We start from the raw sequence: 14,106 nt of genomic DNA on the forward strand, positions 1-14,106 counted from the left end.
AAAGAATGCTTCCAGCACCTTGTTGAATCAATGCCACCAAGAATTAAGGCAGTTATGAAGGCGAAAGAGGGTCAAACACGGTATTAGTAGGTTGTTCCTAATAATCTTTTAGGTGAGTGTATACCAAATTTTGAGGGAACATAGGTCTCATCTTGAAGTCCATGGAGCATGTTTGTGAACATTTTTCTTCAGCTTCCCCTTATTGGTTTTAGCCCTTGTTTTGTCTTGTGTTCTGAATGAGAAAAGTTTAAACGGGAAAAGTATTAAGGGAAATTTCACAGTTCAAGGTGTTTTCACTGTTGATTGATGAAACTGTTTTTAAAGTTCAATAAATGCAAAATATTTTTCCAAAAGTCACAGAGTAATCCTGTTGAATAATCATATCTATATTTTTTATATGATATTTGTATTTATTTTGTATTTGGATGTGGTTGAGTGTACATAAGGTACCTTTTAGTCATCTGTAGCTTGCCTGGACATCTTTGTCAGACTATAACGAGGACCACAATGGAAATAAGTTTGTAACTTTCTTGTGTTATCCTCGACAGTTCTGATGAATGTACAATGTCACTGTGTTGGCATCTTGTTATGCATTTATTTCTGTTACTGTCTAATAAATCAACAACAACAAGATTTCAACATCGACCAAAATAATTGTGATGATGATTTTTGTTCCATAATCGTGCAGCCTATTTTGGTATTAATAATATCAGCCTATTAATAATACTGGTAATAACAATTAGAAGTAAGGGTTCTCATGTGGACAAAAATCAGAAGTGCCGGTACTCAGTACTGGGGAGTTCTGGCCCTGACTGTTTGTTTTCCATGCCAGACAGGGTCCAGACATGTCAGGAGACAGTGAAAAGATCTTCCATCGCAGTCTGGACCTGCTCCACATCTGGATAACAGAGTGTAAACGGGTGGACTTCACCCCCCAGAGGAAGTCCAGCCTGGTGGAAACGTTAGAAAACTTCCTTAATGCTGAGGTAACCACGTATATTTTGCCCTGCACTTTATGGAGACGGCCTATCAGTCAAATGGCTGCACTGTGACATGCTGTACAGTATTTAACTCTGGGATTTGAGTTCCTGAAGGGGGCTGTTTCTGCTCATGCTACCTACACAATTCATCTGCTGTTAATTAGAATCCCTCTGCTGTTGGAAGCATCAAACTTCCTGTGTGTCAGCATATTTTATGGGTTATGGGTCAAAAGACCATGGGACACTAGGTATTTAGAACAGCCAAAAGTAAAGTCTTTCATGAAGCATACAACTCAAATCACTAGTGCAAAAGGCATCTGTTTTTTTGCAGTTTAAGCTGTTAAACAGTGATCGATCACGTCACATTTTCTTCTCTTTATGAAACTGGGGCTGGATCTCCCTTCCCTTAAATTGCATCCCTGGTTCCTTCACTTGCTTCCCTTTCAAGGAAATCATGGGAAGAGAGAGGAATCGAGGAATTGAGACATCCTTTCCTCTGAAGGGTCACATGAATTCGTCAGCAGTATGGGCGGAGTTAGCAACGGCTTTTCAGCTGCACGGCTTCCGGGAAGGCTGCTCTCGTGTATCCCCGCTCATGGCTCCTTAGAAATCCATCCTCGCTCCTCCATCCTCGCTCCTCGGGGCAGGAATAAGAGCTTTGAGACGGCCTTCACGGAGGAGGGACAGAACAACTTCCGGTTCAGCCGAGGAGCGAGGAGGTATCAAGTTGGAGAAGTGAAATTCAGCCCATGTCTACGTTACTTCAGTCACGACCACTTTGTCAGTAAATAGATTTTATTCATCTGCAATTTGTATTTGGCTGTATGGCTCTGTTCTGGGTCCTCCCCGCACTTCCACTAACATACGTGGAAAGCATGAGGCAGAGAGGGAGAGCACACCTCCCTGCCCTTCCATGTGCATACATGGAAAGCCTTAAGCAGGGAGAGCAGCAGTGCAGGATCCCCCCAGGGCAAAGAACAGAGCAGCATCGACATTGATTAAGTCAGACAACATGAATATAAATTTAAAAGGAGGAGCTGGGATGGAGGTGGGTTGCAAGCGCTTGAAGAGATGCAGCAAGGTAGGCTGGGAAAAGCAGTTTAAATAGAGCACTGTATTTGGAAATCCAATCATATGCTTAGGAGGGAATCAGCTGAGCTATCAGCTGGCGTGCTGGCTTAGGAACTGTCATCTATGAGCTGAGATAATACCGGGGCTGGACTCCGTGACCTGTCTGAACTTGCGCTATGCTCCACAAGTGGTTGCCTCATAATGTGTATTTTTTTTCCCCCCATAGGTGATTCCTGTAGACAGCCGAGGGGAGGCCCTTCTCGCTGCTCTCCACAGCCCTCCTTCAACGACTTTGATCCAAGGAAGAGGAAGCCTAATCAGCTTTGAGGAAGATGATGATTCTACGGGTGTGCATTCATCTACTGAGGATCTTGGGAGAAAGGTCAGTATAATATGGTGACAAGTTCTGCAACTGTGTTTTGCGTTTTATAAATACTTTCTTTAAGGTCATCAAATAAAAAATCTTTTTTTAACATTTTTATTGGACATCAACAGTATAAAAAAATGTTGTGTGTGTGTATATACAGTGTATATATGTATGTGTGTGTATATATATATATATATACATACATACATACATACATACATACATACATACATACATACATACATACATGGATGGATTTCTTTCAGTTACCCGGCTTCACTAACCCTAACAACCGCGGTCCCACATAGCCTGTGTCATGACGGTGGTTAACAACTAGTTCAGTCAACCCAGGGATTCCCAATCCAGCGGCGCGCACGTTAACATAAAAGAGGAGGTGTTTGCACAGCACGACCTATCGCAAACATCTACCAGAGCCGCTTATTTTATATAAGAAGAGCAAACTACAATTCTATATAAATATGAAGAACACAAACACGGTTTTGCAGGCAAAACGCAATACAGTCCCTGCTTCCTAAAACAGGAGGGAAAGCTGTCAGCTGTCAAAAATAGCCGATGCTGTAAATGTGTAAATCACTACGCTTATCAATATCACTTCCCCATCAGTCAGGCACTAGATCTGACCAGAATTACACTTGTGCTTTCCATAAACTCTCGTTGCTTTAGCCTATTATTTCAGTTGAAACCCTGGCAGTGGAAGCGATCGTGAGAGCAAATAAAATATATGAAAACATAATTCAAACCGATGTGCGCATTGGCAACGCACGGCTCAACAAGCCGATAGCTTATATGTAATTCCTTTCCATTAACATCTAATTATTTCATAAAAATACCCATCAGGGAATGTTAACGGGGTTGTCGGTCTCTAAATGTTTTAACTTTTATGAGCGCATCCCTCTCTCCCTCTCTCTCACCCTCTCCCTCCCTCTCTCACCCTCTTTCTCACCCTCTCCCTCTCTCTCTCACCCTCTCTCTCGCCCTCTCTCTCTCACCCTCTCTCCCTCTCTCTCTCTCTCTCACCCTTTCTCTCTCTCTCTCTCTCCCTCTCACCCTCTCTCTCTCTCCACGCACCGAGCTCCACCTGATCTTCTATAAGAACGGTGATGCAGTTATCAATCGAGTATTGATTGGTCAGTAGGCGGTGCTTTAACACCGGTTGATCTCTGATCTCCAAATTAACCTGCTCCCGACCAGGTTAGGTGTTCAGCATGAGTTACCACGGCGATTGAACCCAGTAACGACTGATCCACCGTCGTGGTACAGAGAACTCTGGGTTGAACCTGAAGTTAGCTCGTTAACGCCAAATCTTGCTTCATAGTATAGGCCTCAGGTTACAAGATAATAGAGTACATAGATTAGGCAAGCCACAGCTGTTGAAGGCAATAAAAGCCAGTAAAATTCATACATGTTGACACTGAAAACTAACAGAATACATACAGTACATAATCATTTTAGGGCTGACATGTACAGTGGCTTGTATAGGTTTACACACCCATGCTAAAGTTGACTAAAAAGAGGAAAAACAAAATCTTCTTTTGGAAATCTTAATGCCTTGATAAAAAAAAAAATGAGGCAAAAATCCAACCTTTTTGATTGGCATGGTTTTATGTCAGTTAGCTTAATAGCTGGTTTGATTTGCATTGAGAGCTGATCTCATGGAAAGTACCCCATGCTAATCTCTAGGTATGGTGAAGGGCATGTGATGATGTGAGGCTATTTTAATTCCAAAGGCCAAGGGAACTTTATCAGGATGCATAGTATCCTGGATCCATGAAATAACTGGCCTTTAAAAATATTTGACATTTATTTATTGCGGAGGAATAACCCCTTGAGATGAACCATCTCGTTTTCGAGGGGGGTCCTCGAGTCCAGGTACAGAAATAGACACTGACCTTGCAGTGGCAGTCAAACAGAAGAAGAAACAAACAAACAACAACAACAATAAAAAACAACTTACTTTACGAAATTGGTAAGCAAAAATATATAATATATAACTCATACAAACAAGACATACACACACACACACACAAGACTCTCCCAAGGTTGCTCACTCATCCCTCAACAAAGTAAACATATGAAATATATATATGTACCGAAACACACATCTAGACACCAGTAAACACGTATGCACACATAAATGTAAGGAGTCAATGCATCATGCTTAAAATAGGTTTCATTTAGTCCCGTTTAAGGTATCAACTCCATCACTGGTAACCACTGTAAAGCAGCAGTGAAGTAGTGAACACCAATAATGCTCCAGCATCTGTCCTGACCTGTGCACTCAAACCAGCACATAGATCTCCAAAAAAAACAAAGAAAATACATACACATATAATTAAAAACAATTGCATATATTCTGAAGATGTTGAGCTAGGGCATTTTTAAACATTGGAAAGGAAGTCAAAGAGCGAATTGAAATTGGAAGGTTATTCCACTTATAAGGTGCTTTATGTTGAAATGCATATTTTCCTATTTCTTTATTAATTCGAGGAATGAGAAAATAAATTTGGTTATTGTGTCGCAAGTTATAAAATGAGCTAAATAAGCATACCTGTCAAGTATCCCGTTTTGGCCGGGAAAGTCCCGTATTTTACCCTTCTTTCCCGCCGTCCTCCCGTAAATCTCCCGTATTTTAACCTGCGTTATTAAAAAATAATAATAGCCCGGGCCCGAGCGGAGTAAAAAACAAAAACATTCCCAATCTGAGCTCTGTCAATAGCCTCGCGATAACTTCCACCTGCAGTAGGCAGTAGCCTACTACAGGTACTGTAGGTGGCAGTTGTCGCGAGTTTAGTGTGTGAGGTCATATGATGAGTGACAACGCAGAGAAAAAAAAGAAAAAAAACAGAGACGGATGATGGACGCTACGACAGAGACGGTGCGCTGCCAAAACTTATGAAGGCTTTACTATGCATTCCCCATAGCAATGCAAGTTCAGAAAGGGTGTTTAGCATGGTACGAAAGATTGTTACAGAGAATGACGCTAGACCACAGAACTGTTTGCGCTCTACTCTCATGTAAAATTACATTTTTTTCCAATTGCTAAAACACAATTTTGCAAACTAGTGTGGTTTTATCAAAATACTTAACACAATTCACAAAACCACACACCCAAACTGCAAAATACCATATATATCCTGCAAAATGAAGCACTGCAACCAAAACTACATATAGCATTATCAAAATCAAACTTTTGCACCACATGGCACACACTTCATTCATATTACCAGATTTTTGTCTAACCAACTACACACTGTTGGGCATAATGAAAAGCACTCTCATCTTTAGAATGCTTTGCCATAATACTAAAATAGTTCAAATTGTAGAAAATTCGTCAGATTGTTCACATGCACAGACCTTATCATAGTCATTGCACAGACCTTATCATGTCATTGCATTTCTGTGCGTGATTTTCATTTTTATTCTTATGTATGTGTGATATATGTGTGTATATGTATTTGTTGTGTTACAGTTTGGTTGTCTAAGCTAATGGATCCTAAAATTTCCTTCGGGATGAATAAAGTATCTATCTATGTATCTATCTATCTATCTATCTGCAGATACACACACATGATGTTGAAACATTTATGTTTGAATTTTTAACCAAACAAGTCAGTGCAACATATGCACAGCAGATATATTTATATAGGACTGAACAGAAATATGCTCACAACAAACAGTAAACTGAAAAAGAAAATTGCAGAAAAAATATATAGAAAATAAAGAGGTGCTCACAGATTGTTGTGTCTTATGCAGAGAACCGTGTTCAGTGCATTTAAAAAGGGCCATTTCGAATTGCAAAATGTGTGTAAAGCAGAAAATGTGTTTAGACTTTTGGAGACTTGAGAAGAGGTTTTGCTCTCTGTGTGTCAGTTTAAATAATTGTGCTATGCATGTCATTTTAGCATGTTAGCATGAAAATGTCCCTTATTTTCAAATCCAAAACTTGACAGGTATGTAAATAAGATTAGATATTGTTTTAAATAAGAAGGATAGTCCATATAAATACATTTAAAAATAAATTGTAACCAATGAAGCCTTCTATCTGGTAGGGTCAGCCAGGACAGTTGATGGTAAAAATCTGTAATAAAAATCTAAAATAAAAATCTGCCTGCCTCTATGGGAATTTAACATAGAGGTGTGTATACTTATGGCCCCTGTATTTTAAGGAAGAACATTTATTTATTTACGATACATTATTCATTCACAAAGAAAATTGGTGTCCTTAAAGGTTGGATTTTTCCTAATTTTTTTAATTAAGGCGTTAAGATCAATTTCCAAAAGATGTTTTATTTTTTTATTCCTCTTTTTAGTCAACTTTAGCATGGGTTTGTAAACTTATGCAAGCCACTGTATATGTATTGACCAAACATAGTTTCAGCTGCTTATTAAAAGCCATATATGTATACAGTTGTTATGATAGTAGCAATAAATTATAGCAGTTATAGTAACAATAAAGAGCATGTCTCCTCTCTTGTCAAATCTCTTCAGTGGAGGTTCTCGAGAGTGGTGGAGCCGTCTGCATCCCTGCCTAAAGACAAGACCTTCTCCATCGCCACGGCGCTGCCTATGCCTTTCTACGGCTCCCTGGTGGCGGGCCTCTCCAACGTCTGCCTGCACAGTGAGGAGCCGCTCCCCTTCAGCCAGAACGAATACAGCGCACAGCACATCAGCCAGCAGCTCACCCTGCTGCAGCAGGTACACACACAGGTCCACTCCCACAGCCCGCACCCAGGCTGCGGTTGTCTTTTTTTACCACTAGAGGGAGACATGCCTTTATGAATGCGTAGACGAATACAGTCAACCCCCTGATCTCATGCTAGAGTTGTACCTTTTGCAACGCAGGAAATGTTCCAAGGATGTCATCCAGTTCATTTCCTCAACTCCAGAATACAAGGAGTCAGGGACAAAGTGTCGACCCCAAACAGGTGAGAATACTGTTCTGGCTTTACACACCGTTTACTGATGTTCCTTACAGACAGGTCAAAATGGAAGGGTTTTTTAGCGAGGTGGTGGCGTAGATTATTTTTTTTCTCCTGGAAAGATGAACACCATTCCTCCAAAAAATATTCCCTCATTTGTTTTTTGTTTTTAATACTTTATAGCAGGAGTGTGTGAGTTAAAAACATACATTTGCTTACATACTGTATGATGTTGTTCATATTTATAGTATTCCTACGATGTTTATATATTTTATAATGAAAAATAATGTAATAATAAATTAGAGAACATAAAAATTAATACATTTATAATAATAATAATAATAATAATAATAATAATAATAATAATAATAATAATAATAAATAACTGTAAAATAAAGAGGAAAAAAGTCAGTTAAAATAAAGTAGGCTATTATGATGATGGTGCACATACATATACACATGTGCATACAGTATACATACACTTGCATGCATACATATATATATACACACATATCTGTACATAACTACACACATACATAAAGGAAAGAAAATTGACTCTTCAAACACTTCAGGGCTGAATCTTTCAATACAGTTTAATTATGATCCTCACAGCCAACCACCCTGATGATCGACCCATGTATTATGTAAATAGTATCATAGGTTAATGTGCAAAAATTGCCATTTAGTTTAAAAATACCTAATACCTAATTTCACAGAGCCGAAGGTGACCTCTCCAAATCCAAAAAAGACAAAGGTGTTTGGCACTGTTGCTTGATAAATAGCAATAACGATGAACCAGTTCTGAAAGTTTCTGGTAGTTAATTGCTGGTAATTAACTAATCATCATAATTGTTGTTTCAGTAATAATGTCTGGTGTAAATGTTCGGTAACACTTTACTTGAAGGTATCTACATAAGAGTGACATGACACGTGAACCCTAACCTTAACCCTAACCATAACTTGTCATGACAAAAACCGAATGACACTTACTAAAAGAAGCGTTATGTCATAAACATTTATGACTTATTTATTTTTTGGGCATTTTTAGGCCTTTTCTTCAACAGGACAGCTGAAGACATGAAAGGGGGGAGAGAGGGGGAATGACATGCAGTACAGGGCCGCAGGTCGGAGTTGAACCCAGGCCCGCTGCGTCGAGGAGCAAACCTCTATATATGTGCGCCCGCTCCACCACCTGAGCTAGCCGAGCTCCCGTTTATGACTTGTTAATAATGTTTATGACACGTTGATGACAGTGTCATATCACTCTTATGTAGATACCTTCAAGTAAAGTGTAGCTAAATGTTCCTACTTCTCTCCAACAGGAACGTGTCCCAGCATATCCCGCCAGCAGAGGGCAGCGCTCCGCCTCTATGTGAGGACGGAGTCCTCCGGCGGCTGCTCACACACGCTGACAGTGTTTCTAACTGGATCTCGGCTGAAATAGTCATCTGTGACTCGGTTAAGGTGAGAGGAGACACGAACTCGTGAAAGCAACAGGGGCCAGCAGGAGAAAAGCAAAAACAAGCCATTACTGCCACAGTCGGTGCTTTAACTTCTCATTTGGTCAGTCACAGACTTCACCCATTATGGGCTTTCTGTCGCTTCTCTAGTCTCATGGTTGAATGGTTTATAAAAAAGTTTGGATAAAGAACATGTGGGTCTTAAACCTGTCTTCTTTGGGCTTCGTAAGTTGCCATTTGTCATCCAAAAAGCTGAGAAACTCAAAAAAAAAATGAGTGTATTTGTATTATTATGGACACTTTTTTGTCCCTCAGCTACTTTCAAATAAACACTCCATTCGAAAGTTATCATTTTTAAATAATCAGCTCATTTAGGACATCTTTACATCCATTCAGATTTTTGATGTCTTTCATACTGACATGTCAGCTCAAATACTTCAGCTAGGGCTGGGCAGTATATCAATATTATATCGACATTGATAAATGCGGCTAGATATCGTCTTAATCTTTTTTGGTTATCATAATGGTTTTAAAGGCTGCATTACGATATGTGAATACGTTATATTTAAATGTAGCCTAGCTCTAACTCCAGCTATTGTACTTCAACTATCTCTGGTGCTTCAACTTCACCTTAAGGGGACATTTTATGCTCACTTTCAGGTTCATACTTGTATTTTGGGTTTCTTCTAGAACATGTTTACATGCTTAAATGTAAAAAAAAAAAAATATTTTTCTCATACTGTATTCGCCCTCTGTCTGAAACACTCCATTTTAGTGCCTGCCCCTTTGACTCTCCTCCCGAAAAAGCCCAGTCTGCTCTGATCAGGCCCCCAGGAAAAGCGCCGGGCTTTGAAACCAATTTGACATAGCGGCCAAACAGTGGAGTGACAACTACCAGGTCTGTCCCACAATGCCCTCTGGCCCAAACAGACTATTTCCCATAGACTTACATAAAGGTGAAAGAGACGTCTGTTAATCAGTGGATGCTTTCTTTTTTTTTAGCGTCACAACCCCCACGAAATGACTCCTTTTACTATCAGTATTTGATCGGTTGGATCTGATGGAGGAGGGTCTGGCTAGTCCACACAGCATTCCGAGATGGGAGAAAAACGTGCTATGGTTTATTGGCATTTCTTTTAAACCAATCACAATCGTCTTGGGTAGCGCTAGGCGCCGGGCAGAGCCACGGTGCCTCTGCAAAATAGCCTCGGGAAGGAACTTGTTTTGGTGGAACGTGTACGTTCAACGGTTGTTTTAGTCGTGCAACAGAAAACTCAGGTTGGACAGATAGTCTAGCTAGCTGTCTGGATTTACCCTGCAGAGATCTGAGGAGCAGTTAACCATAGTCCTCACAAATCCACCAGAGTTTAGAATTCCAACACAAATGAAACAGAAGACAACGGACATCCGGCTGAAAAGAGTCAAATCCGTCAGAATTTTCGATTGGCAACGGAGCAATCCCGGACCTGGAACATCATGGATATAGACTACACACAAGCTGACAGTTCAACTGCTTACGGAACTTAAAGCCCCAGTGTGTAACGTGTTTAGTTGTTCATTATCAAAATCTGTGTTGCCCGTTCACAAACTTGTCCTTTTTCATTTACCTCCACCATCAATTCCAAGTATTCCTTTTGGCTTGAAATTTTACATTTGCATTCACATGAACTGGGGTAGACGCTCCATATTCATGCGCCATCTTGAAATACGTTAGCCGTTAAGGGACATACAGGACATACTGCTCCGCCTTTCGCGTTTTCTCTGTCACATGATAAACTCACAGGTGCTGCTAATGCTGCTAATGGGTATCGTGGCTTCCCGGCCCCGGCAAGTTTGAAGAAGGAAACATGGAGGACCACACGTATTCAAAATCCAAATTTCAGGAACAGGAGTCTTCTTCTTCTTCACCCAGAAAAAGAAAAAGGATATTGAAAAGAGCAAGAGACCGGCTTTTTGAAGCGTGAAGGCTACCGTAGCTGTAATACGTACTTTGAACTGCGTGGTGCGAGAGAGTTGATTGCGATATATGATCTCAACGCTGGATGGGAGAAATTAAATTAAAAGTTCAAAATGCTTTTAGTGATTACACTTCAACTAATTTCAGGTCCTTACTTCAGAAAAACATTCTTAAAGCAACACTATGTAACTTTTAGCTGCAGCTGTAGTTCCAATGAGACAACCTGTAGGGGGACCGAAGCGGGAAAAGTTACATAGTGTTGCTTTAAAGGTCCCATGGCATGAAAATTTCACTTTATGAGGTTTTTTAACATTAATATGTGTTCCCCCAGCCTGCCTATGGTCCCCCAGTGGCTAGAAATGGTGATAGGTGTAAACCGAGCCCTGGGTATCCTGCTCTGCCTTTGAGAAAATGAAAGCTCAGATGGGCCGATCTGGAATCTTCTCCTTATGAGGTCATAAGGAGCAAGGTTACCTTTCTTCTTCTGCTTTGCCCGCCCAGAGAATTTGGCCCACTCATGAGAAAGAGAGACATCATTACTTTCAAACGAGCAAAGTGGCAGTTGGTCAAGGCCCCACCCTCCACCTTGCGCCCCCTCTCCTCCTCAATAGCTACAGACACAGAAATGGCACATCCTAAGGAAAGCTCATTGTGGGAAAGAGACTTCAGATACAGTATTAGGGGACCACTAAGGTCTATATAAAAGAGACTTCAGATACAGTATTAGGGGACCACTAAGGTCTATATAAAAGAGACTTCAGATACAGTATTAGGGGACCACTAAGGCCTATATAAAAGAGACTTCAGATACAGTATTAGGGGACCACTAAGGCCTATATAAAAGAGACTTCAGATACAGTATTAGGGGACCACTAAGGTCTATATAAAAGAGACTTCAGATACAGTATTAGGGGACCACTAAGGTCTATATAAAAGAGACTTCAGATACAGTATTAGGGGACCACTAAGGTCTATATAAAAGAGACTTCAGATACAGTATTAGGGGACCACTAAGGTCTATATAAAAGAAACTTCAGATACAGTATTAGGGGACCACTAAGGCCTATATAAAAGAGACTTCAGATACAGTATTAGGGGACCACTAAGGCCTATATAAAAGAGACTTCAGATACAGTATTAGGTGACCACTAAGGCCTATATAAAAGAATCCAAAGAGCACCATGTCATGGGACCTTTAAACTGCAATTCCCATTCAAAATGTCAGATGCAATTGACTTTTTTTTTTTAGACATTTTAACCCGTTCACAAAGCTTTGTTAACACATAACTAAGCACACATGCATTGCGCAGTGCATCGAGAACTTTGACTATATGTGGTCTTTTTCTTGCTTTGTTTTTCCAGTTCCATCCTTCATTCTGCAGCCTCATGTAGTCCAAAGAAAATCATACCACTGTAAAGACCTACAGGAGTTTTGCATTTTGCCTTGTTTAGCTTTTCCTTGTTTTTAATTGCAAGCTCTCCTCTCTTGCAGACACAAGTTGCATTGCTGACCAAGTATCTGTGGATAGGAAAACACTGCTACGAATCAAGGAACTTTGCCACAGCCATGCAGGTCCTCGGAGGTCTGGAGAACGTGATTGTCAGGCAGTTACCAGTAAGGCTGCATCTCATAAATTCCTCCTCACACAAACTGAGTTTCTGTAATAAGTCAGATGCCCTCGAGCTAAACGTTTTCCTCAGCTGTGATAGAATTGGGTGGTGTTTAATTAGTTTCACAAATGAGTAATTTGCATTAATGCATTCAGATAAGATGTGAGCGCGGTGAGGAGGATTGTGGCCCGTGAATAAGTCTTTTTTTTTTTTTTTTTTAAACACGCAATTAGAAGACGCCATTTTGAGAATATATAAGAAATTTTCGTATTTCCATGGCTTATATTCATTATATTCATCGACTCTTATGTTGCATTTAAAGCCAGGGTATAATTAGTCTTCCTTTAGTAAACTGTTAAATAAAAGTGCATCCTCTCTTGCCAACAGGCTTGGAAACAGCTGTCTTCCAAGGTGTGTGAGATCCTGGAGGAGCTGCGAGCTGTGCAGGTGTGTGTGTGTGTGTGTGTGTGTGTGTGTGCAGGTGTGTGTATGTGTGTGTGTGAACACACGTATGTTGCTTGTAACTGAAGGCTGGTCACATCATGAAACTAGGCTGCAGGGCAAACAAATCAATAGAAAAACAGCTTCAAGCAAGCCGCCTGTGTGCTGAGATCTTACAGCTGGCTCTGCTTCTGAAAGTCGTCGATACATCAAACAACCTGCGTCACCCTCCTGCCAACTTTTCTGTATTTCGCTGTATCACACTGGGTATCGGCAATGATTTCCCGAATCGATTCAATTCCGATTCAAAAGTAGGAGTAATGTTTAGTTAGGAAGGTCTGGTGCCTTTAGTCTTTTCCACATGGTGGAAGGAAGGTATAAGGTGGAAGGTATACAGTGTATTATTAATTGAACAACGGTACCGGATCGGTATCGGGTATCAACAGATGCACAAAGCCCAGACTAGGGCTGTGTACCGAACGTTCGATACTTTTACGGCACCGAAAAAAATCCTATGAGTATCGAAAAATTATTTATCTTTCGGTGCCAAATTTTGGTTTCAAAAGCGTCTGAGCGCGTAAGCGCAAGCAATCTGTCCTCTCTGCATATTGACACCGAGCGGAGCTCCGACCGACACACACACACACACACACGGAGAGGTGCGGACGGAGTAAACTGTCTGCAGTTTTGTTGAAGTCACAGAGAGTCACAGTTGGTTTCAAGTGTAGTTACAGTTTTTCAAAACTTCACGCAGACAGCGTTTGCTATAATAATGCGATATGATATTAATGGCGAGCCGAAAGCGGTAAATGGACTGTTTTTATATAGCGCTTTTCTAGTCTTAATGACTACTCAAAGCGCTTTAACATAGTACAGGAACCATTCACACACTTTCATACACTGTGGCCGAGGCTGTCGTACAAGGTGCCACCTGCTCATCAGATAAACATTCACACACATTTATACTCCGATGGCGCAGCATCGGGGTTCAGTGTCTTGCCCAAGGACACTTCGGCATGGAACTGCAGGGCCAGGGATAGAACCACCACCCTTCCGATTGGCAGGCGACCTCTCTACCACTTAGCCACAGCCTTCTGTTGTAAATTGCACAAGCAAGAAGCCACCCTCAAATGTTTTATAATGCACCAGGTTAATGTTTACATTAAGAATTGTATGATTAAAGTACTTTTTACTTATACATGCATGGTGAAAAAGGCATATATATATATATATTGATTGATTGATTGATTGATTGATTGCTTGATTGCTTGATTTCTGG

At 40.6% G+C, this 14,106-nt stretch overlaps 1 protein-coding gene across 1 annotated transcript in view; it reads left to right on the plus strand.

The window, feature by feature from the left end:
• LOC120548504 (kinase non-catalytic C-lobe domain-containing protein 1) overlaps positions 1 to 14,106 on the plus strand; it is a 70,265-nt gene that overhangs the window by 50,030 nt on the left and 6,129 nt on the right. The window contains 7 exon segments of the mRNA XM_039784780.1: positions 833 to 986; positions 2,278 to 2,433; positions 6,928 to 7,134; positions 7,282 to 7,364; positions 8,681 to 8,822; positions 12,268 to 12,390; positions 12,774 to 12,833. Of these exon segments, the coding sequence (XP_039640714.1) occupies positions 833 to 986; positions 2,278 to 2,433; positions 6,928 to 7,134; positions 7,282 to 7,364; positions 8,681 to 8,822; positions 12,268 to 12,390; positions 12,774 to 12,833 (925 nt within the window).

The sequence above is a fragment of the Perca fluviatilis genome, chromosome 19 (assembly GCF_010015445.1).
Source record: "Perca fluviatilis chromosome 19, GENO_Pfluv_1.0, whole genome shotgun sequence".
Classification (NCBI taxonomy): domain Eukaryota; kingdom Metazoa; phylum Chordata; class Actinopteri; order Perciformes; family Percidae; genus Perca; species Perca fluviatilis.